The sequence below is a fragment of the Pinus tabuliformis genome, chromosome 4_1 (genome assembly GCF_031772625.1).
Source record: "Pinus tabuliformis cultivar Carrire ecotype Pingquan chromosome 4_1, CPIR1, whole genome shotgun sequence".
In the NCBI taxonomy this organism is placed as follows: Eukaryota; Viridiplantae; Streptophyta; class Pinopsida; order Pinales; family Pinaceae; genus Pinus; species Pinus tabuliformis.
The window spans coordinates 189,256,437-189,282,421 of NC_142303.1; the positions used below are offsets into that span (position 1 = coordinate 189,256,437).

General features: G+C 39.5%; 1 protein-coding gene across 3 annotated transcripts in view; it reads left to right on the forward strand.

The window, feature by feature from the left end:
* The first annotated feature begins 2,758 nt into the window (after positions 1–2,758).
* LOC149174844 (uncharacterized) overlaps positions 2,759–25,985 on the forward strand; it is a 185,616-nt gene continuing 162,389 nt past the window's right edge. For 2 of the 3 annotated variants that reach the window (XM_089419427.1, XM_089419428.1), the window contains exon 1: positions 2,760–3,373. In XM_089419427.1, coding sequence (XP_089275553.1) covers positions 3,127–3,373 — 247 coding nt within the window. In that variant the 5' untranslated portion in view covers positions 2,760–3,126. Of the gene's footprint in view, positions 3,374–25,985 lie in introns of all 3 variants that reach the window. The other variant, XM_089419426.1, reaches the window with a different exon arrangement.

Here is a 25,985-nt window from a genome sequence, read left to right on the forward strand (position 1 = left end):
ATTACCTAACACTTGACAGTGAATAGGGCAGTGAATAGAGGTTATTACTTGACACAATAAAACATAGGCACTATACTATAGACACCTTTGCTATCTGCTTCTCTGACCTTTCTTTTGTAACATTTGCACACAACTTAGAATATGTGGGTCATTCACCTATAAAACTCAAATTACATTCCACTGTTTAAATTGTAAAACCTCAAATGAAGTGATTCAATCTGTGGGTGTGTGTCCTTTGTATTTATTACTCACATCCCACTTGCTATTACTCCTTTGTATTTACTCAATGTTGTTTGCACTTTCAAATAAATTGTGAATAGACACACTTTGTACATGCTTCCATCTTGTGCGCATGTTGTACACACGTGATCAACACACTTGTATCAATATACATCAATAGGGAAGGCTTTAATTATATTAAACAAATTGAATTTCAATGTTTCGTTTTGTGTAAACAAATACATGCCGCACTTGTTTACCAAAGGATTATATATTCACTTTCTCATTTATACATCTACATATCCTACACTATTAGCATAAGAGTATATATTCACATCCTTTCCCATATTTATATATCCATAGCACGCTTCTTCATGACAAAGGAATATATATATATATATATCATTTTAATTTTTTAATAAAATCTTATTTGTCATTAATATAATACTATTTTTATTATTAATTTAATAAAATATCATTCACACATTAATGTGAGTCATATTCAATGTTAGATATAAGTCATACACAATTGAATTAAGAAGTTTTGTTGATTGTGAAGACTGAAGCATAATAATCATGGTTAAAAGTATGAGCCATTACCATGGTTTAAATTTTTATTTTTTTATAAGATTTAATATATATATATATATTTTTTTTCCCTAAATGTTAAACTAATTACCTTACAACATCACTGCCATATTAAAAAAAGTCCATTATTTTCAATTTATTTTATTCAAACAAAATGTAGAAGAAATAAGGAAAAAAATTAAGTTACCATGGTAGTTACAAAATTATACCTAACTTATAACAAGCTACAAAATTATACCTAACTTATAACAATTTAAGTGTAGAATAATTTATTTTATTTTAATAGGATTTTTAATTCTTTTATATTTTAAATTTATATATAAATAAAATTACAATTACAATTACTGAATATATAATCCATCAATATATTAAATTAAAGTAAAATAATAATTTTTTTTTCATAAATATATGATAGAAATTAATTAATTCTATTTAAAATCAATAAATAAAATGTAAATCAATTATATATTTTAATTTAGTTGTTCATAGTTATTGGATGGATAGTGAGATGTTAAGTTACTCGTTCAATACTCCTCGGCTCTATTTGTGTGTTATTCTTGAACATTATTATGATATAGCCTCATTGTTGTCAAACTTACAGATTTATTATTATTATTTTAAATTAACTCTAAGCCACATAAAACCTTAATTAATGAAATGAAATGACATTTTAAACATAAAACCTTAATTAATGAAATGAAATGACATTTTAAAGTCCATAAGACTAAAAATAGTCTATAGGACCATTAGTTCTCTGTTTTTAATTTTTTGCAATTCAATCCTTTTCCGATTCAAATTGATGATGCGCTAGCCCAACCTTCCAACAATCCCCTCACTAAAAAGACAATGCTAAGAAATTGATGCTAACATGTTCTCATAACTTTCTCTGATGTCTTTGAATGCATCACATTCGAAAATGAAATTTTTTTCCGATTCCAGAGCCCAAATGTACACACCCATTCTTCCCAGGCTTCTTTAGGCCTTTTCCACCTAATATGTTCTCATAACTTTCTATGATGTCTTTGGATGCATCACATTCCAAAATGAAATGTTTTTCGATTCCAGAGCCCAAATGTACACAACCGTTCTTCCCAAGTTTCTTTAGGCCTTTTCCACTGTCCTGTTTTACACCAAAGGTGAGTTGGTTCGTAATTGAGCAATAAGAACCTTTGCCCTCCACGAAATGCTAGCTCCAATGAATTCTTTTTATTGTACACGTAAGGTTGAATTCCTCATTTTAATATTTCTTTCTTCCCAACCATTTTCCCCATACCTTTTTACGAAACTCAAAATCCTTTAGCTCCTTGCTATTTGTGGGACATGCATTGAGGTAGATATTCCATTTTTGCATCCATGTGTAGTTTTGTTTCATCCATGTTTTCTTTCTTTCACTCATGCCTTCATAGAAGATAACATTAGGCCATCTACCTACTTTCATTTGCTCAATTCTTTTTAGATATCTTATGAGCTGCACCATAGCAATTGCTTCAATGGGAGTTGCTCTTGTTTCACTCAACATTATCTCATAAGGTACTGAACTTTTTATTTTGAACTTGCTCATGATCAAACGTTTTTGAATTTTCTCAATTTGTTTCCATTTTGAGACAGGGGTGCTACTAGCCCACAATTCACACCCATATAACATCATTGGACAAACTAGGAGTCCAAAAAACACTTTAATCGTTCTGAATTTAAAGAACATATAATGCTTTCCAACCTCCTAAAATTCTCTTCTTTCTATAATACGTTAATTAAATTTATTGTTGAAATTAATCCCAAGATACTTGTAATCATTTACTTCTTCAAATATTATTAAAATATTAATTTTTAATTTTTATTAATTTATAGGTTAACTATAATTTTTTTCAGTAAATAAAGAAATTAAAACAAAATTCAACTGCCATCCAATCTCCATGTAACAACCAAAGAATAGACCAAATTGCAGGGCAGCCTACAAGTTCAGGGCAGCCTACAAGTTCCTAAGCTATCCTACTTTTATCGCAGGCGTTAAAACTCGATCATCTGTTTCGTAGTCAATATGATCCATGCAGCCGTAAACATCATCAATTGCTTTATCGCTGAAAGTCGAGCGATGCTTAACAGAACTGCCTTGTATATTTGTTCCTACTGTTTTGTCTCTAGACCCAGACCGAATTCTTCGCAGGTTTGAGGTTTGAATTGCAGGGGAGCGAAATCTTCTCTTTTAATGGTGGAAACCCTAGTTTGAACCAGGTTCGAGGGTAGTACATGTAAAACCGTCATTGTAGGAGGAATACATACAGTTCTTAACCGTAGAAGGTTAAATCCGGGGTTTACAGGATGGCTTATACATTGCAGGCGCCTGTGCTATTAGATAAAAGGTGCATTCTAGGGCAAGGGGTCCGGCTTGTTTCCACTGGTCGCATTGCCGGGAAATGGAACCCTAACACTGTTGGGATGCCTGGCATTGGGCGCCGTATTGGAACGATTACCTGCAAGTCCTGGTTGAATACAGAGCCTTTGCAGCGTGATGCTCATGGCGGATGGTCACAGGGCGAAGTCAGTCTCGAGAAGGAGAAGAAAAAAGGTACCTACATTATCTTAAATCTGACAAGTCTCCCATTGTTACTGCAAATTAATTACTGTGTAAAAGATATTCTGTTGCATTGAATTAGATTCTGTGACCGTAATTTCTTCGAGGAATTCGCAAAGTGCTTTAAGGATATGTAATTGTCGAAGCATTTGGTTCAATTTAAATGGAATTATTCTGGTCTCTAAGAGATGTCGGTGCTGACGTGATATAAAAATAAATGCTTCCTGATTAACTTAATTTAAATCCCACTGGAACTTGCTCACGGGCCTTGGCTCACTGGTGAAGTCAGCGGAGTTTTAAGTCGTACACCAGGGTTCCATTATCGATGTGGTCTGTCGTACCCGATTGGCATGATTCTCAAATGGACGAGGTTGGGTGCAAGTCTCGGGCAATTGTGTCAGAGTCATTGCCCCTCGGATCTGGCTTCGAAGAGGAAGGCATAGTGATCGGGTTCATCGATTTTTATTAAATGTTTGAAGTCTGCGAACTGTAACGAACGAGGAATAAGTTTGCTAAACTGTGCTAATTTGAATGCAGACTTGCCATTTTAGGACTGGACCTCGTTTTCCCAGGACTAGACCTTGGGAATGTAATCTCTTCCTCCTGATATGTTAGATTCGGCCACAAAACACTGTATGCCAAGGTCCAGAATACACAGCGTCTCATAAAATTTGCATAAACTCCTGCAGATGGGTAACAAACATATGTTTTGTAGGATTCAAGCAGGGATAGCTTTTTTAACGGCAAGTTTTATCAGTTTTTTGCACTGCATTCCGTTTTTCGAATTTCGTTGTCACCAAATTTGAACATTAACATGAAGACGAAGGTCCACTCTATGGGCTACATCCCATCCGGGGTGTGTTTCTCGAAGTGCTTTCAACAAAATAAAAGTGTCACTGGAAAGTAACAAATGAAAACTATAATTAGAAAGCGGCTCTAAGCTTGTGATTGAAAAGTTACGATATTCTTAACTACTATGATGGACAATAGCATTGCAAAATATGCTTGGATGCTTTACTAGAAAATTGAGAAACCTCTTGGATTTTGTCAATTATCTTGCCCATTATTGAATTTTGATAAAGGTGATGTTTGATATTTTCTACTCCCAAGGCGATGTTCATGTGGGTTGTCCTTTGTTAAACATCATTAAAATGTTTATTGAGCTTTGGAGTCCAAATGATCAACAATCTTGCAAATCTATAGCAAGTAAAATTTGTAGGGGTTTGCTCCTTAACATGTCTTGGGATCTACAAGTGTAACACATATTTAAAATGGTTTTCCTAAGCTAAACACCTAAGAACAAAAGGTGATTGATATGGTTAATCAATTAATACTTAACTTAGAAATATTTGATTGTAAGTTTAAGGGGAAATTCACATGAAACATTTTGAAATCAGATTGGCAAGTTAATATGGTGTAATGCTACTTTTTCATATACCAATAAATTGTGAATTATTAACCAAAAAGCACACTTAGAGCCATGAGGGTCTAGTGTCAAAAATTTGGGTATATGACACAATAAACCTAATTGATTGAGTTGTCATTAGATATTAAGTCAATTTAGACTACTGGATAAAACCATTACAAATTCTTGCTATATAACACACCCCTTTTAGCAACATTTGACAACTTCAAGAATTTTTTGATACACACTCTGACTTTTAATCATAGACAAGTTTTTTCCATGAGGAAATTGAGGATTCTTTCTATCAAAAAGCATATCCATTAATTCAAAGTTGATTAAGTGCTTGACAAAGGAGAGAGATGTTCATTGTATATTTGGAATGAGTTGAGCTAAAATATAGCAATATCAATGTTTCAGGTAATCATTAGGGTGAAAGAAAGCAAGTTGTACAAATGTTGTGAAAGTGTAACAACCACATTTGAACTCCAGGATTACTGTAAATAATTATGTCATTATCGCTTGTAGCGACATTTAAATGTCGTCATGGCGACAAATGAAGTGGAACGATTTAAAAACGATGCATATGTAAATAAATTTCTTTGATAATTAAAAATGTTGAGTAGCTGACTGGGAATGTGAGCACCGATACAGTCTATGATACAACAAGTGGGAACTAGTGAGAGGGTTATAGGAAATTAACCATTCCTGCTATTGCAAGAAAATCTCACCAAGAGATCTATGCCAACTTTTGAATTCAAAATTTTATTACCTTGTTTTCATGCGAACCCATAATTCATTGAATGAAGTAATTGTTAGTTGAAACGACTTCCTGGAACATTTATAGGTGGTTGAGTGACAGTTGTGGAGTACTCTTAGTATTCATTTGGGCAAGTATTCATCTCAGAATTCGAGGGTTGACCCGTGAATGGTGTAGAGAAATGGGGAAAATATATGGATTAGACATCCACAAGTTGATTTAGAACATATCCATAGAGATCAGAGAAACATGGGTTCCTTGTGTGTTCATTTTGTGAGCAGAGAGCTATAGTTTTGAAGTGAAAAATTTGCTGCACAGGTTTGAGTGTTTATACAAAGTTTTGTGTGTGCAAATATGCCTGGAAAAGTGCCAATCACTTATTGGAACATTGCTAGTGCGTTTTGGGCTCTATAAAAACGAATTTTGTATGCCCATTTCTCATCAGAGAGCTCCGGAACTTAGTTGAGAAGTGTGGGTTGCAAATTGATGTGTGTAGGGCTAGTATGATAAGCAATGGGAAAGGAAATCATTGAGGGACTATAGAGCAGTGAAGGGATTTTGTGTTACTATGCTAACTAGCTAAGAGGCATATATGATTGTTGAGACCCCAGGTTCAACAGGAAGAGGAGTTCTTTGATGTTTTTTTATTTTGTGAAGGAGTGTTGCTTTTGTTGAAATTCCAATGCAAGGGGGAATTTCTTAACATGATAATTACTGGTGAAGTTTATTTAGTGTTGTTCTTTTATTTTTACTTTATTATTCATCAAGCAATTACCATTCAAAACAATAAAATATAGATCATAGTGCACAAAGGACAAGAGACACTAGAAATTAGGCTTCAAGCCAGAGCAAAACCCCACAAGGGGGAAAAACCAACAACAATCCTTCTCTTATAAAATCAGATCAAAATGAGGTACCCAAGACCAAGACCCAAAACTACCACGAAAACTCCAAGTCCAACTCTCCTCCAAGTCACCTCCAAAGTCAAAGTCAAACATGGTTAAACTGTCCCAAATCTGGTCAACTCCTGAAATTTCGGCCCCTAAAATTTCGGGCTTGCAGTAGCACAGAAAAAATTCATCCTTCAAGTCTGAAATTTGGTCAAGCAAAATTATCTCTTCTTTGGCTTTAATTCTCTCTCCTTTGACTTCTGCTTTTTGTCCTCCTCCGCATGCTTCAGATGTACTTCTTGTGTATGAATGAATGATCTCCAAATGAGTTGAACTGGCTCGTATATATAACTGTCCCAGAGGGTCGAATGGGTGGCTCTTGGAGGCCCAGGCCGACTTTGACTCAATAAAAAAAATCTTTTTCTTTTCTTACAAAAAGTCCAAACGGGACTTTACTCAAATACATTTTCGTTGACTCAAAATAATTTCCTTTTGACTCTGATAAGCATGAAGAACAGGCTTTGACCAAAAATAAATAACAATAATAAATATGTCAATGATAAAAATTACATTTTATTACATTATGAAGACCGACACTAGTTACATTTTCAACAACTTTCACCCATCCCAAATTTAAATTACATTTTATTACATTATGAAGACCGACACTAGTTACATTTTCAACAACTTTCGCCCATCCCAAATTTCTAAGTGATGATAGTTTCCCCTCATGGTATAATAACTTGGTTAGGGGGTGCTCAACTATAGAGAGCATTGGTGCAGTGGTGCTTATGGTTTGGTGGGAAAGCCTCCTTTCCAAGTCATTTTCCAGCATGAAATTTCAGATAAATGTTGCCTCTGAGTCCTATGAATACTATTCATTTGCTCTTCGAATTTTGTCGGTGAAATTAGAGATGGAAAATGTATGTCTTTTCTTGTATGGAATTCAGAATGTCGTACGCATGCTAAATTTTCATACAAATCTGGTATGGTGATTTGAAGGTGTACAAGTCTATCACTTGATGCCTCCCATGTTTCCCCAACTATAGTGTTGATGGGTTTATAGCTCGAGTAGGTACTTCTGCACAGGCCTATGTATCTAGGCGCGCAGAAGTCCCCCAAGGTCTCCTTAGACACTTGCTCTAGTGTGAGAAAGTTGCATTTGTAACTTAGCCCAAGTATTTTTATTTATTTATTTTTTCTATTTTTATTTATTTATTATTATTTTTTTAAATTTTAATTTGAATTTTTATAAACACAAATGATTAGATTGACTATTAAGTCTGCGCTCGAAATACTTAGGAAATCTTTACATTACTTTTCCATTCACCAGATCCTTAAGAGGAGGATTGAAATCTGTTTCCAAATTTTTTAGCTAAGCTTCTACTATTGTAAGCATTCTACATACATAAGTCTTGCAAAACTAATTTAACAAAAGGACAAATCTACAAAAAGAGGACATGATCAAAATGGAGAGGGATGATCTGCAAGGGGCTTGTTTAAATTAAACTGAGTGCTGGTAGGTGACTGGACTGTACTGTTGGAGCTTTGAACCTCTTTAGAATCCTGCTGAGTCTGCATTTCTGAAATTTGCCTACACAGAGCATCCAATTCATCCTCCTGTCGATGGGTTGTTTCTCTGAGTGTCTAGAGCTCTTCCAAGAGAAATGTGACAATATTCATTTGTTGATGTATTTTCCATTGCAAATCCATATTTTCGATGTGGAGAGCATCAAAGTGCTGAGGGAAATCTTTACAAATGTTGCTACCACCACCTGTAGTTTGAGTTCCTTTCCGGGGCACCATTAAGCATGAACTGGGGAGGGGAGACCAAGATTTGAGATAGACAAGGGACAAAGGGTTCTAGAGACTAAGAAGACAATGAGAAGGGGCTGTATAGCCAACGAACATAAGGGTTTCTAAGAAGTCTGAAAGAGGAAACTTTAAATTGCTTAGGAGTTCAAGAAAAGAGCCAAAGAGTACAGAGTGATGCCGGAATAAGAAGCAAAGGAGTGTGGGCTCAGGACATTTCTAGAATTGCAAGCACAACTTCAAAGAGATACCAAAATTAGAGATGACAATCATGAAGAGGATTATGAAGTACTTAAGAATATAGTGAGATTCATGTTGTCCCAGGAGATATCCAGAGGAATAGTTCCAAAGGCTAATTACCCTGCCAAGACAGTAGAGGACCCTTGCTTCCCAATCATATAGAAAATTCCACTGCACCTCAAAGGAGTTAGCAAATTTGTCACAGTTTGGTGTGGGAAGAGTTTTATTGTTCATTTGTTCCCAAGAAGCAGACCATGTTCCAAAGGGACCAACCACACTTGCACAAACTAGATTTAAGAGGGGGTGTGCAACCTTGACGCTCTTTGCAGACTTTTCCAATACTCAAATCATTTTCCTAAAGAATTTCCTAAGCACGTATATCATTTTGACATCATGATTAGCCACCCCCTGCAAGGTGGAAAAACGTCCAAACCTAGTGCAAGCCGGGCCACCATGAAGGGAGATAAAAAATCCATCCAACTTTCCCCATAAATTTAGTCTTAGGATCAAGGGAATCACACGTTGTAACAAGCTTATCACCATTTAATTTCATAATAGCCCACTTCTCTGGAGCTATCCAAGTTTTAATTACCTGATCAACTTGTTCGTTGCTGTACTGTCTGACTGTAAGAGTTAACACATGCGAGCATGTTGATTTGTGAAGCTTCACATGGCTTGTGCGCTCGCAGTTTGCAATGCCACCTCTGTTACAATGCCCCCTCATTGAACCATAAACTGTACAACTTTATCAAGATTCAAATCGCAAGGTGATGAGACTTTGAAGGGGGATAAGAATATGAGAAGGATTCTCCTTTATACTTGGTGGACATGCAACCTTAATACACTTCATAGAGACTGATATTGGTAAGGGTATAGTTATGGAATAATTTGCCATCCATTTAATTCATTGATAGAATTCTGACCTGCTTTTAGTAGGCACACTATGTTTGCTTGTTTATCAGCAACAACATTTTGAGATCTAAGAACATGAAAAAAGGCCTTAGCATGAAAGTGGCCCAAGATGCCCTTGATTCTATGAAGAAGTTGAGTCAGATTATTGTCCTTAGGGAAGGAGTCTCTGTATAAGTACTGAATGGTAAGGAGAGAGTTTCCCACTATAACAATCTTGGTAAGATTCATTTCTTTAACTAACTAAAGCCTCAGTAGGAGAGCGTATTATTCTGCCTGGTTGTTGGTCCGTTTAACCAAACCTTAGGAGTACTGCAACACTTGATTTCCTTTGGGGTTGAAGATAACCCCTCCCCCTCCAGCCACCCCTGGATTCTTTTTTGAGGCTCCATCAAAGAAGAGGATCCAACTGTTTGTGCCTTTTTCCAATCTTCAAGTTCGCTATTTGCTCATGTTGATCCAAGGGGGCGCTACAATCTTTAATCTCAGATTTGTTGTATTCAATACATAGAGTAAGAGCCTTCATGGTCGTTGCTTTGGCTGGAATGCTAATAATTTTGAAAATGGAATGTTATGTGACAACCAAATTTGCCTGTAAATAGATTTGGGCAATGAGAGCCAAAGCCATTTGAAGTTCAATTTCCCCAAGAATGAGCCCGTATAGTGCTTGTTCCAAGAGGAAATCAAAGAGAAGAGATTGAATGGCATTTTTAAACAGGAGTGTAATGGACCCAAGACAATACACCAAACCTGTTTTGTGTACGGGCATGCAAGAAAAAGATGGTGGACAATTTCTTCACTTTTTTCACATAAGGGACAACGCGAAAGACTTTGGATGACCCTCTTCCTTAAATTATCAGATGTTAGGACTTTTTTATGAGTGAGGAGCCAACAAAAGGCATTGACTTTGGGGATAACATTGTTGTGCTAGAGATTTTTCCAAGTGGAAGATTTGGGTGGCACCTGCATAGAAAACAGGGGCTCTTCATATCCAACCTTGACTGAATATTCATGTGACTTCCATCCTAGTTGGTCGTCGGCGTTTTGGTTCCAAGGGGCATAATTCGTCAGGATTTCTTTCAGGATCTCCACCAAAGGGAGGAGTTTGCTAGGGGTGTCATTGAATTTCTAGCTTGACCACTGTTTCGATCCATCCCACTAGGAAATTTTCGTGGGTGTATTCATTCCTTGGCTGAGTAAGTGAGTATGAAGGGGCCGCAGGACTTCAAAATTTTGGAAAGGGGGATGATACAATATAGATTTTATCCAATGGTGGACTCTGGATCCTTTTCCTGACATCTAACTAAGATTCTTGTTGATCAAGTGAGTTGCAGATGAGATTAGCTTCTAGATAGTAGATCCCTGTCGTGTGGGTTGGATTGGGTTGATACTATTGCCATTAGTCTGATGAGAGTATTTTGCAGTAAGAACTTGAGCCCACCAAGATTTAGGATTGGATTTAATTTTTCAAGCCAGTTTGGCTCCCACAGCTTGATTCATCAAGGTAGGGTCACAAATACACAAACCTAAATGCAATTTTGTAGCATGAACAATAGCCCGGTTAATCGAGTGGAATTTCTTGGTGGAGGATTTGCCTCCCTCCCAAAGAAATTTTCTGCATATGCTTCCCCATGCATTGCAGGATATACTGTGGAGCCAAGAGGGTGGAGAACTGATACAGGGGGGATTGCAGACAGGAAAACCTTTATAAGGACAATACACCTTGCTAAATTTAGCCACCTTGCCTTTTACTTTTGATATTACATTGAGCCAAGCTTGAGAAGAGTGGGATTTGGGGCAAATTGGAATATCCAGATACTTACACTCTTTCCAACTTTCCATTGTACTAAATCTAGAAACATTGCCAATCTAATTTTGCTTGATTAGAGAAATATTCCATGTGAAGATTTGAGACTTAAGAGAGTTGGTTAGACCTATTGGGGCTAAAAGGAAATTGTCCAAGACCTGCTTAAATCTTTTGACTATTACTAAGGAGGCTCCTCCTAGAAGGATATTATCATTTGCAAACAGGGAGTGGTTAGTACTTTTAAGGTCTTAAGTATAGCAAATGCCTGGAAGGCCATCGACCTTGTGCTCAAATTCCAGACGTTGACTCAAGGTATCAGCTACAAGGATATAGAGGAGAAGGGGGAGAGCAGGCACCCTTGCCGAAGTCCCCAAGAGGCTTTAAAGAATCAACAAACTCTACCATTAACTAGAGGCGCGATCTAAGGGTAACCAATGTAAAAGTTGATCCACTCGATGAATTTCTTGTCAAATCCCATTTCCCCATGACCTTGTAGAGGAAGTTGTGTCTAGCTTTGTCAAAAGCATTGGCCATATCAAGCTTAATGATCATTCCTTTGTCCACTCTTGTTCGATTAATTCTATTGCCTCTTGAACAAAAATGATGCTGTCAATTATTTGTCTCCCTAGCACAAAACCTCCTTGATTTTCTTAAATAATTTTATGGAGGAACCTCTTAAGTCTTTCCGCCAGAACTTTTGAAATGATTTTGTAGGAAACATTGCATAAGGAGATAGGTTTGAACTTGTTGAAGGAGGAGGGGTTGATCTCCTTGGGGATCAGGGCAAGAAAAGACGAGTTAATACCCCCTCCCATGCATAGCTGTTTCAAGGAGTATCCAACCATACGGTAAAGGTTGCGCTTAATAATGTCCCAAAAATGTGGATAGGAATGAGCAGAAAATCCATCTGGACCCAAGGCTTTATGCGGGTGAAATGAAAAGACTGCTTACCTGATTTTCTCCTCATTAGGTAGGATGGTGAGTTGTTGGTTCATTTCATTATATATTAGATGCAGGATCCATTCTAGCAATAAGCCTCCGCCTCATCTGAAGATGGATCTCTTTGAGTGTACAAATTGCTAAAATATGATGCAGACTCCTTAATTTGCTGGAAATATTCAACCTTAAATCCATTCACCATAATCTCCTTGATGTTATTCTTTATAATTATTTCTCAATTCTTTGCTTGTTTATGGAAAAATTTGATATTTCTGTCGCCAACCTGCTACCAGACGCTTTGAGATTTCTGTCTCTAGTATTCTTCTTCTTTTAGGAAGAAGTAATATTTGCCAAATGTGAACTTATCTCGGATCATCATTTCTTCTGTAATTCTTCTGTTACTAGCTCAACATCCATAAAAGAGTGGATTTGGGCGATCTTTGTTGATTTTTCAAGTACAATAAATACAAATAGTAATTTTTGAAAATTGATAATTACTTCTAATGATGTAGATATTCTTTTAGCATTTCCAGTTTATCATTAAGCAATTACATTTCAAAAATTCAACCATAAAAGCACAAGGATAGAAAAGATCACAATGAATAAAGACAACACAAGATTCACCTTGGGAATACCCACTTGGGGGAAAAACCCAAAAACCGTTTCCATAGAGAAATTCTTTAGTTCAATGAGAGATACACCTAATTTTGCTAGTCAACTATGATTGTCAAACAAACCAACAATGCTATGGTCAAACCTGGTCAAACAACCCTATTGTCAAGTCAACCTTTTGCCCAACAAACTTGACCCTCTCTGATCTTCCTAGGCCGAAATTCAGCTTCCTAGAATCTGCCCAAAAACTGTCTTATTGCCCAAAATATGCCAGAAAGTCACATGTGCGAAGTCAAGGAGAGAGAGAAATGCTAGAAATAAAATCATCCTTCTTCGTCCTTCTTCTTCTTCACTTGGATGCCCAAAATATATCTTGTCTTGTGAGAGATTGAAGTGTGTCTTGTGGAGGAGGTTTAATGTCTTATTTATAGTGTTTTGCCTATCTTGAATGTGTGTCTCTTCATTGGGGCCTACTTGACTTGAAGGAGGGCCGACTTGAAAAGTTTGGAGCCAAATATTCAAAATTCAAAATTGTTGGACACCTAATCCTAAAGGGTTAGTGTGGAAGCCGAAAAGACTAAGCAGTCCAAGAGACCTTGGGATCTGAAACCCAAGAGTCACAACATTGTATTATAAATGTACATCTCCTGTTAATAAAAAAAGGAACTCACATGATTTATCTTTCCTATTCTTTGCTGTCCATGTGTGTTTAACATGGTATCAGAGCGGGCGAATTCTGGCCCTGCTCATATTTGAGCCACTTGTTTTGTGGTCTCTACCTACATGTCAGTTCTGTCATTCTACTAATCAGAGTTCTGTCATTCTACTAATCAGAGTTGATCAGAATTGCCACCTTATTGAGCTTTGTATTCCTCATTCTGCACCATATTCTTTCCTACGCTCTGTGCACTCTCTATAACCGTTTTCTGCCATATTCTATTTATATTCCCTGCGCTATGCTCCATACAAACCTGACATTTGAACGCTGGTCCGACATTATTCTCCTGCTCTTCTGTTGCGCTGTCTGACCACCTGTTTGAATGCGTTGAGTGCCTGCCATTACCTGTGGTCTGCTACAATTCCATGTGGAGTATGAGGATTGTCCTGAGAATTATGAGGTTGCCCGTTACCTTTTAGAAATGAATCGCTGGAACATTCTGTTACTCACAGTCAAAAATTTTAATGGCATTCATTTTAATTAAGCGTCACAGGCAGTAGAAAGGTGTGATTCGGTTCATAGTGTAAATATTCGATGCATAGTATGTGATTCACTGTGCGTTGAAATCCATGTTCGTGGGTTGATATAAAAGGTCTCCATGTATTGATTAATTATTGGAATGAAGAATTGAACTACTGCTGATCCTAAAACGTTTGAGAAGCTGTTAAAATTGCGTTGAAGGTTATGTAACGTTTGCTCTGAAGCTTGTTCCATTGACATATGTCATGAACCATTGTTGAAACGGTCATCATTGCCTCAAAAGTCATCATCGCCTCGTTCGCCTTCTCTGCCATTGCATAGAAAGTAAAAATAGTAGCAAAGGTCTAGCGGGAGAGAATCCCATCGGCCTTCATGGATTTTGCTGCATCCCACATTGCATCAAACATCTTGTTATTGCCAAGAACATCGACAAGCAGATTCCAGGCATAAGGGTTGTGCTTGCCCCCAAGCAGATTAACAGACCAGTGGAAACCCACTTGGGACAAAATACCTGTAACCCCCCATTCCTTGTAAAATTTTCTGTTTCCCACCCCGGTTTTCAGTTTCACCTTATTTCTCCCATGTAGTTAAATGCCCATTCCCATAACCATACATTTAACAGACTGAAAAAATAAATATTGCTGAAAACACAAATTCTGGAAATTTTTCAGAATGCTGGAAATTGCAGAAATAAAAATCAGCAATTAAAAACAGCCATAAAAACACATTTAAACTCAGTGATTTTTGGTCAACTTGACCCTGGAAAAACCCCCTACAACTCTTGGGGAAAACCAGTTTGAGAGCTCTTCTTTATTTCTGGAAAATGCCTTTTACAGAGAAAATTTTTCAGCAAAAAAATCAGCAAAACAGAAATTTTTCCAGCAAGCAAACTTATCTGTTTTTCAGCTAACAGACAATCTGGAAAATGGCTGTACGAGCTGTACGGACCGTACGGATGTACGGACTGTACGGACGTACGGACCGTACGGACGACCGTACGGACTTGTACGGACAGACCTCGAAATTCGTGCAGAAAATCGCCTCCTCGATATTCGTGCTGAAAATCAATTTTTTCACTGTTTTGCTCACTAAATCTGCCTTTTTCTGCTTGTTCTTTGAGCTGTACGGATTTGCTGAAGTGCTGCCTTGGTATGTGTGCCAAACTGCTGCCTCTTTCTCCTCCTTGTCCAGAAATCTCCTTTGCTCTCTTGCTCTCCTTCTCCCAATCTGCTCATGAAAGAATGAATGATCTTTTTCCTCATTTTCCTCCCTTAACCCAACCCTAAATGACTTTTGGGTGATCCCTAAATCCAATGGCTGAAATAGATTTAGATCAATGGCTGAGATTAAATGCTCATTTAAATCTCACTTTCTATTTTTTAATTCACCCCACTTTAATAAAGACCCACTTAGTCATTTATTTCCAAAGTCACTTTTCCTTTCTAATTTTTCATTGACTTTATAAAGTCACTTTAAAATTAGACTTAGCAACTTTATCACTTAAAGTCACTTTCAAATTAGATTTAACTTTATAAAAATTATAAAGTTACTTTAGGAGAAAAATTAAATTCTTTTGGACACTTTTCCCTAGGCCAAAGATCAAAGCCTTAGGGAACCACCTGTCCTCTGGTACCAAATTTCAACACTCCCTCTTACCGAGGAAGGTGTTCCTCACCACACCCATCTTGTCTCTGAAGTAGACATGCTTGCCCCGTGGTAAGGCTTTGGTAAGAATATCTGCAACCTGCTCATCAGTGGAAATATACTCAAGCTTCACAGCTCCCTTCTGAACATAGTCTCTGATGAAATGATATCTGATCCCGATATGCTTTGACCTGTCATGAAATACTGGATTCTCCGTGAGTTTAATGCAACTCTGATTATCACAGTAAATCACTGAAGGTCTCAACGGCTGACCAAATAAGCCAAACAACATCTTGCGAAGCCAGATGGCCTCACAACTAGCTAGACTGGCTGCCATATACTCTGCTTCCGCTGAACTCAGTGCTATTGACTGCTGCTTCCGGCTGAACCATGACACTACTGCTGAACCCAACCCAAAACAACACCCTGAAGTGCTCTTCCTATCAGAAGCACAACCTGCCCAATCAGAATCAGTGTATCCTGCCAATCTCACTCCATCTCCCTGCCTGTAGTCCAGACCATAATCCACTGTCCCCTGCAAGTACCGCAAAATGTGTTTTGCAGCCACCCAGTGAACCTTCCTAGGCTCACACATAAACTGACTCATCGTGTTGACTGCAAAACAGATATCTGGTCTAGTGTTGACCAAATACATCAAGGAACCAATCAGCTGCCTGTACAATGTGGGATCCACCAACTCGGAATCCGAAGCATGAAGCTTCTTCCAGTTGGTGATCATCGGTGTCGACATGGGTCTACAATCCTCCATGTGGAATCTGCTAAGGATGTCCACAATATACTTCCCCTGCCCCAGGAAGAAATGCCCCTCCTCCTGCCACACCTCCAAACCCAAAAAGTAATGCATCAAGCCGATGTCCTTCATCTCAAACTCCGCCGCAAGATCTCTCTTGCAGTGCTCTATGAGTCTCTCTGCACCTGTAATGATCAAGTCATCTACATACAGCACCAGAATGAGAGGCTCCTCACCAATCACAATAAAGTAAAGGTTCGGATCTGCCTCACTCTTTGTGAAACCCATCCCCTGCAAGTATGCATCTATCCTGGAGTACCAAGCTCTGGGAGCTTGCTTCAGGCCATAAAGGGCCTTCTTCAATCTGCACACATGGGACTCCTTCCCATGCACCTCAAAGCCCTGTGGCTGCTCAATGTACACCTCCTCCTGTATGAAGCCATTGAGAAATGCGGTCTTCACATCCATCTGGTGGATCTTCCAACCCATCTCTGCTGCTATCGATATAATGGAGCGGATCGAAGTATATCGAGCCACGGGAGCGAAGGTCTCCTCATAATCAACTCCCTCTACCTGTGAGAACCCTCTAGCCACAAACCTCGCTTTGAATTTCTCAATGCTGCCATCTGCATCATGCTTTACCTTGTAAAGCCATCTGGAAGTAACCACGGATTTGCCCTCAGGCCTCGGCACCACCTCCCAAACATCATTCTTCATGATAGAAGAATACTCCTCCTGCATGGCCTCTCTCCAGACCTGCTGGCTAGCTGCCTCCTCATAGCTAGAAGGCTCAGAGTCAAGGATGCTGGTAACCATCGCCATATAACTACAAAACCTCTCAGGTGGTCTACTCTCTCTGACCGGCCTCTTCGGCTCAGCAACAGATGTGGCATCTCTCAAGGTGTCCTGAAGCCACTTGGGCTTCCTCTTCCCTGAGCATGCTTCTCCCATAGGAGAATGAAACTCCTCCTCCTCATCACCATCAGTAGCCTGAACTCCTGACTGTCTGTCTACTGTCCTCCTGCCTGCACCTGAACCTGTAGAAGCTGAGGTACCGTGTGAACTGTCCATCAGTGGACTCCCTAGTGAACTGCTCTGTGAACTGCTCTGCATGCTGCCCGGAGCACCACCCCTCTGGCTCGGCGAGCCACTGCTCACTGATGGACCTGTCATCCTCATAGATGTACCTCCGGATCCTCCTGATCCCTGCCCACTGGATCCCTGCGACTGACTCAACTGCTGCTGAGGGTCTGGCTGATCCAGATACTCTAACTCCCGTGACCTCCTAAAGGCCCTGTCCTCCTCGAACTTCACATCCCGTCTGACAACAACTCTCCTCTGTGCAGGAATGTAAATCCGAAAGGCCTTTGAGGTCTCACTGTAGCCCACAAAGATACCCTTCTCTGCGGTGGGCTCTAGTTTGGTCCTCTTCTCCTTGGGTATATAGGAGTATGTAATGCATCCAAAGATATGAAGATGACCAAGATCAGGCTTCTTCCCAGAGAAAGCCTCCTCCGGAGTCATGTGCCCCAAGGCACGATGCGGACTCCTGTTCTGCAAGTAAACAGCTGTGTTGCAGGCCTCTGCCCACAAGAACAATGGCAACCCCTGATCATGTAACATGGCTTTAGCAGCCCCTATGATGGATCTGTTCTTCCTCTCTGCAACCCCGTTTTGCTGGGGGTTGTAAGGAACAGTGAACTCCCTCCTAATGCCTGCCTCCGCACAATAGTCAACAAACTCTCCAAGGGTGTACTCTCCTCCATTGTCCGACCTCAGGGACTTGATCTTCCGACCTGTCTGTGTCTCCACAAGAGCTCTGAACTCCTGAAACCGCTTGAAGACCTCACTCTTGGTCTTCAAGAAATAAATCCAGGTCCTCCTGGAGTGATCATCAATGAATAAAACATAGTACTCATATCCACTCAAGGAAACATGAGACATCCGACCGCTCACATCAGAATGAATCAAATCAAGTATCCCAGTCGCTCTGCTGTCACTGCTGGGAAAAGGGGATTTGGCAAACTTGCCCATCGCACAACCTCTGCAAGTATCATGGTGATCAGTACTGAAATCTGGCACACCTGTAGTGATCTCCCGCAATGTCCTCAAGGCTCCATGAGACATGTGCCCCATCCTGCGGTGCCAAATCTCACACAGCTCAGAACTGCTAGCTCTGCTGTCGGTACTACTGCTCAATGCCAAAAGGGGCTGGAATGCAAACTTGTACACCTTTGCATGGCGTACACCTATCACTCTAGCTGAATCAGCTGGAGTGCCCCTGGGATACATCAACACCTGTCCTCCCCTGAACAGTACCTCATATCCTCTGTCCTCCAAAGCTGAGACGGATATGAGGTTCTTCCTCATCCCTGGCACATAAAGAACATCTGACACTTTCAAGGGAGGTCTGGACTCCCTCTGAAATGTCAGTGTACCCACCCCGACTGCTCTAACAACTCTGTCATCACCGAGTACTACCTCAATATCAGTGCCACTCTCTGAAAGCTCTGAGAAGTACTCCCAGACTCCTGTCATGTGGCGTGAAGCCCCACTGTCCACATACCAGATACCTGTAGATGCTCCGCTAATCGAGGGAAAAGCATGCTCCCTCTGAACCTGTGTGGCAGGTGATCCTGCACTAGAGGACTCACATGTAATGAACGCAAACTCCCGGTCAAAACGACCTGCAAAGTCCTCAATCTCAGCTGAAGCTGCCACATCCTGGTTCTTCCCCTTCTTCTTCTTCTTCTCCGGACACACAACTGCATAGTGTCCCATCTTCTGACAATTCCAACACTTCACTTTGGAATAGTCCTTCTGTGAGTTACCCTGTTTACCTTTACCTTTGCCTTTGCCTCCACCACCGCTTGTGGAAGCCTGCTTCTTCCCTTTGCCTTTCTTGCCTCCTGCCACCAGTGCTACGTCCTCATCCTGCTCAACTGGCTTGGCTGCCCCAAGCTGTCCTTTCCTGATCTCTGTCTGAATGCAATCATCCCAAAACCTCTCCCATGTGGGAAGGGTCTCACGTGCACAAACCCCATCAACAAAGTTCAACCATGAATGGGGGAGGCCATTCACTGCAATACGCACCAACTCAGTGGATGGAATGGCCTCTCCAATCGCTGCCAACTCATCTCTCACATTGGTAATCTTTGTGAGATATCCAGCTGCACTATCATTCCCCATCTTAATGTTCTTCAGCTTCTCCTTCAGGACCATCTTCCGGTTCTCATTGGTACTCTGGTAGAGATTGGACAATGCTGTCCACATTTCATGGGCATTGCTCTTTCCTCTCACATGAGGAATGCAATGGTCTTTGATTCCGTATAGAATCAACCTCTTACCCTTGTTGTTCTTTTTATTATAAGCTGTCAACTGAGTTGCATCAGTAGGCACAACAACAGGGTGCTGTGCTGTATGCACCATGATATCCCAGACTTCTGCCTCCTCAAAGATACTCTGCATTCTCTCCTTCCAAACGCTATAATTTGTATGCCCATCCAACCTATCCTCCACCCTCAATTCCAATGACATCTTGCTGTCCTAAAACTGAAAAATAGCACTGCTGTGGTAAAGATAAAACTGTTGTTTATGAAAAATCAGCTTGCTGGAATTTTCTGAGTGAAAAAATCAGCAGCTGTATTTTTTCCTTTTGCTGTCCCAAACTGCCCTTCAGCACTCAAGCTCTGATACCATGTAAAATTTTCTGTTTCCCACCCCGGTTTTCAGTTTCACCTTATTTCTCCCATGTAGTTAAATGCCCATTCCCATAACCATACATTTAACAGACTGAAAAAATAAATATTGCTGAAAACACAAATTCTGGAAATTTTTCAGAATGCTGGAAATTGCAGAAATAAAAATCAGCAATTAAAAACAACCATAAAAACACATTTAAACTCAGTGACTTTTGGTCAACTTGACCCTGGAAAAACCCCCTACAACTCTTGGGGAAAACCAGTTTGAGAGCTCTTCTTTATTTCTGGAAAATGCCTTTTACAGAGAAAATTTTTCAGCAAAAAAATCAGCAAAACAGAAATTTTTCCAGCAAGCAAACTTATCTGTTTTTCAGCTAACAGACAATCTGGAAAATGGCTGTACGAGCTGTACGGACCGTACAGACGACCGTACGGACTTGTACGGACAGACCTCGAAATTCGTGCAGAAAATCGCCTCTTCGATATTCGTGCTGAAAATCAATTTTTTCACTGTTTTGCTCACTAAATCTGCCTTTTTCTGCTTGTTCTTTGAGCTGTACGGATTTGCTGAAGTGCTGCCTTGGTATGTGTGCCAAACTGCTGCCTCTTTCTCCTCCTTGTCCAGAAATCTCCTTTGCTCTCTTGCTCTCCTTCTCCCAATCTGCTCATGAAAGAATGAATGATCTTTTTCCTCCTTTTCCTCCCTTAACCCAACCCTAAATGACTTTTGGGTGATCCCTAAATCCAATGGCTGAAATAGATTTAGATCAATGGCTGAGATTAAATGCTCATTTAAATCTCACTTTCTATTTTTTAATTCACCCCACTTTAATAAAGACCCACTTAGTCATTTATTTCCAAAGTCACTTTTCCTTTCTAATTTTTCATTGACTTTATAAAGTCACTTTAAAATTAGACTTAGCAACTTTATCACTTAAAGTCACTTTCAAATTAGATTTAACTTTATAAAAATTATAAAGTTACTTTAGGAGAAAAATTAAATTCTTTTGGACACTTTTCCCTAGGCCAAAGATCAAAGCCTTAGGGAACCACCTGTCCTCTGGTACCAAATTTCAACATTCCTCAGCCATCGCTTCCTCAGTGGTTACAGAGGCCCTTGCTGTAGCCAAGGATCCAGAAATTAAGAAGAGAGAAGATGTCATGGACGTAGAAAGAACGCCGGAGCCACCAACATCCTGTCTATCTGAGGGTGCTTTTTTAGCCTTAGAAGAAGCCGAGAAAGTAGGGGAAGCGTAGCTTTTCTTCACTGCTTTCTTCAACGAGGAGGATCGATCTTCAGACCTGGTGGCTTCAGAATAACGGTTGGTATTATTGGTGTTCTCCTTGAGAGTATGGATTCTTGAGAAGCTGGGAGAATTGGGCTTCTTCGGAGATTGAAACTTAGGCCGATACGGAAACGCCATGGCTCATGCCAAAGCTTGATATCTCAGCGAACTTGGGACCCTTTTTTCTTCTGCAAAAATTGAACACTGTGAGAGAATTTGCAGCAGATACTGAGTCTCAGAAATGGAGGGATAAATGTTTGAATCGAAAAGCGATGAGAAGTTGAAGAGATTGCTTCGGACACAAGGGAATCTATTCTTCCATTTCCTGGGCAGCTTACATCATAAACAAATGTTGAGGAACCCTACTCAGGGCCGACAAAAGATCCAAAAGCGCGGGGTATAACTGATCCACGGCGACCATATTAATCTTCAGAGTATGCATTGAGAGTTCGTGATCAGATTCATCAAGCTGGTTATTATGTTGATGTTGATACGTCAGACAGAAAGATTCAGAAGAAGGTCCGGGAGGCACAGCTAGCACAATACAACTATATTTTAGTTGTTGGTGAAGAGGAAGCAAACACTGGACAGGTTAGTGTTCGCATTCGAGATAAATCAACACATGAAGTAAGGAGTATGGATGAACTTCTTAAATTGTTTAGAGAGGAGATTGAAGCGTTTCATTAGCTCAAGGCAGGCTAAGCTGCTTAGAAAATTATAAAATTTCAGAGTTAAAATTCTCCTCGGTCTTTATTTCTCAGCTAATTTTGTTGCCCTGAATTGGAAAGAAATTTTATATCATATTTGGAAGTGAAGAAATGCACAATGTAGTGTAAAAAAACCTGTGTTCTCTGATTAGGAAATGTATATCAAGGTTCAGGGTTTGACCTGAACGAAGTCAAAGTTCTTATTGATGAAATTTTGTGTATTGATGAGTAAAGTGACCACAGAAATATAAAAAATATTTTCCGATATTTTTTCTTGAATTGGCTAACAAGGGACGCCATTCTTGTTTAGTCTCCGATATTGATGCATCTTTGAGCTGCTGCTACAGTCCAGTCCCTTCTTTCTGAGGAACTGCCATGGAAGATTTACAACTGAAGAAAAACCAGAGATTCGTTTGATACTGAGCGTTATTATTGTTGTTGCAAGAGAAAGCAGGAGCGCAGAACTAAAGAACCTGAACAACACTTTTGAGGTAGCATGGTTACACAATGATATGTGAAACGTTTTAAATATTGAATGTGCGCTGTTTTTTAAATATTGAAATGCGCGCTGTCCAGTGATATTTGAAACTATCATATGATCCTGCCATTAGTTTTTGCTTCTCGATTTTTGCACATTTGCCAAGCACTTGGGTGTGTATAAACTACATATCATTGTCAGCTTTAGTAGAGGAGGAAAAGTGATATTTACCCATGCCTTCCACAAGGATTCTGGAGAGACTACTTTACTTATAAATGAATAATATGCAGTGCGGCACACAGACAGGTTTTTGAGGACCCACAGAGTTTTTTGGATGCGTGGATCTATAAAAGATTTTGGTGAGCTGATTGTAATCTTTTATACTGCACACTGATCATTTGCTGACATTTATAAAGGATATTGCTGTGTACTGTGAGTAGATATTATTTTTCTGCATTAAGACAGATGGCCAGAACCAGTGAAGTATTACAGTTCCTTAAAACTTTGATATTATCTACTGTTGATGACACATTACAAATCAGCAAAGGATCTCTCTCAGAAATTCAGACATGTTTACAAAATGCACAAGAAAAGATCGATTTTTTGCAGCTTGAATCACAGCTACAGCAAGAAGAGCTACATCAAAATAGACACCATTCTGAACCTGTTTTTGTTCAAAACATTGAGACAACCACCCATCAGCAGCATGTCAATAATGTTACAGTTTATTCAAATAAAGCAGCAGTTGAACATGCAGATGCAGAAACTCAATCTGCACTTCCCAAGCCCATCATCAGACCTTGGGAACAGCTTGTCCACAACAAGCACAGAACTGGTCTTGGATATGACAAGGACTTGTCCTTTCATATTCCAGACTATGCCAAGCCCATTCAGTTTCAGAGTGCTGGATTCATTTATGACAGTTCACCTGCTCCTCATGACAGCTCACCTCCAGCTGTTCCAGATTCTGCCCCTCTTCCACAGCAACAACAACAACAAAAACAACAGATCGTGAAATGCCAACACTGTGACCGAGTTGGCCATTTGAAAGATCACTGTTTTGATCTTCATCCATGTAAGCACTGTCATAAAACCACTCATTCTTCAAATAGATGCTTCAAAAACAAACGTCCTGCAAGAACAAAGATTCATCTTGGATGGGTCGCTTCTTGGCAATGGGCATCAACAGCCAAGAAGATATTCCAAACGCATGTTAGAACTTGTTCTAGAGTATTGAACAGTCTTGCAGTTGAGTTTTCTCCATCTTCTCACCTTGTATCTGACAGGGGGGGAAATGATGGTCATCTACAAGCTTCAAAGTCACATCAAGCAAGCCTGAGCCACAACCTGCCACACCAGTTTCAGAGTTGTAGCCAGAGACAAAGATGCCCCTGAACATGCCTTCAGTTGGCAATCTGGGACACTTCCTTTAGCAGAAGACTCCAGCTTCTTTCCAGTTTTGGAAGAGTTCCAGGAATTGCATTAAGCATTCCAGAGTTGTTGGTCATCCTTAAACCATCACAGATTGAGAACACTTCCTCTAGCAGAAAACTTCAGTTTCTTGCCAGTTTTGGAAGAGTTCCGGGAACTGCACTAAGCGTTCCAGTGTTGGTGGTCATCCTTAAACCACCGCCCTTTTTTACCAACATTTCATAGAGCACATTCAGCCTAGTGCTGCCATGCATTTTTGCACATTTTGTATTACAGCTCTCTTCTTGGACTCATACATAACCCTTCGGATTAAGGGGGGGAATGTTGGACACCTAATCCTAAAGGGTTAGTGTGGAAGCCGAAAAGACTAAGCAGTCCAAGAGACCTTGGGATCTGAAACCCAAGAGTCACAACATTGTATTATAAATGTACATCTCCTGTTAATAAAAAAATGAACTCACATGATTTATCTTTCCTATTCTTTGCTGTCCATGTGTGTTTAACAAAAATTCAAAATTTTCTCTTTTAAAACCAACATGAAGAACATGTCTTATATTAATCATTTCAAGGGCTAATCAATAAAATGACATGAAGAACATGTCTTACAATATCGTTATATATTTTAAGGCATAAAATATTAATTATGAAGACCGACCATAGCTACAAAATTCAGCACTCCCTCTTAGCTAGGGAGGTATTCATAATGACTATTTAGATGTTCACTTGTTGACAAATTTCTCTAAGTAAAGGTTATAACAATTTATCATTAGCATCAACGTCATTCAACCACCATTATTTTGGTCAACAATTTTAACACATGGTAGATCGACTTCATCAACAAGTTACCATAATTTTGGGTCAGTACCTCTGACCTATTCTTGACAGATGGTACATCATTAGCATCAACTAGTCACCATAATTATGGTCTCTCTGTCACATGGTATACAGACTACTCCTGGTTCACCATCATTCCGGTCAATATCTTTGACACATGGTGAATCTGCAAAGGCCACAGTTTCCTGAGTAAATTTGGGCCTGATGCTAAATGAGCTCACTCAACCTATCTGGAGAGTTTTGAGCTTGATGTTGAAAAGTACCCACTCAACTGAGTGATACTGGGCCTCTAGGACCCTTCTTCCTAATTCAGGTCAACATACTTGACAAAAGAAGAATTACTGTCCTCTATTAGACCCTTCTCCCTAATTCCAATGATACATGACACGACGAGAATGTTTGTCCTAGATGTTATATTATCAACACTCCCTCTCATTGAGGGATGTGTTCTCAAAGAAGTCGAAGCTTGTCCCTGGAGTATACAAACTTCGCTCTGGACAAAGGCTTTGTAAGAGTATTAGCTATCTGCTCATCGGTAGAGATGTGCTAGAGTTTCATTGCTTGCTTATGCAAAGTGTCATGAGTGAAGTGGTGCTTGATATCAATGTTCTTTGACCTGTCATGGAAAATTGGATTCTCTGCAAGCTTTATGTAGCTTTGATTGTCACAATATATCATGGCCAGTTCCAACACCTGATCAAATAGTCTTGCGAGTAACTTTCAGAGCCATAGTACTTCACAACTTGCTAAATTGGTTGCAATATTCTCTACCTCGACAGTGCTAAGTGCAATAGATGTCTGCTTTCTGCTCATCCACAAAATCATAGTGGAGCCCAAATTGAAGCATTTACCAGATGTACTCTTCCTGTCTTCCACACTCCCTGCCCAATCTGAATCTGTAATCCTTGCAACTGTATATCACTATTTGAGACACATCTCAAACCAAAATCAACTGTACCAGGTAAATACATCAATACATGCTTTGTTGCAATCAAATGATCATGTCTGAGTTCCACCTGGAATTGGCTCAAAGTGTTCATTGCAAAGCAAATGTCTGGATGTTAAGTTTAGGTATGTTCTATGCTTAGAGCAATTTATTTCAATAGTCACAGTTAGTTCAATATCTTTTCCAGATTAGCAATCACATTAGCATTAAAGTAAACTGCAGATAGAACATAAACAAAAATCGCAGAAGGCAAGCCAAG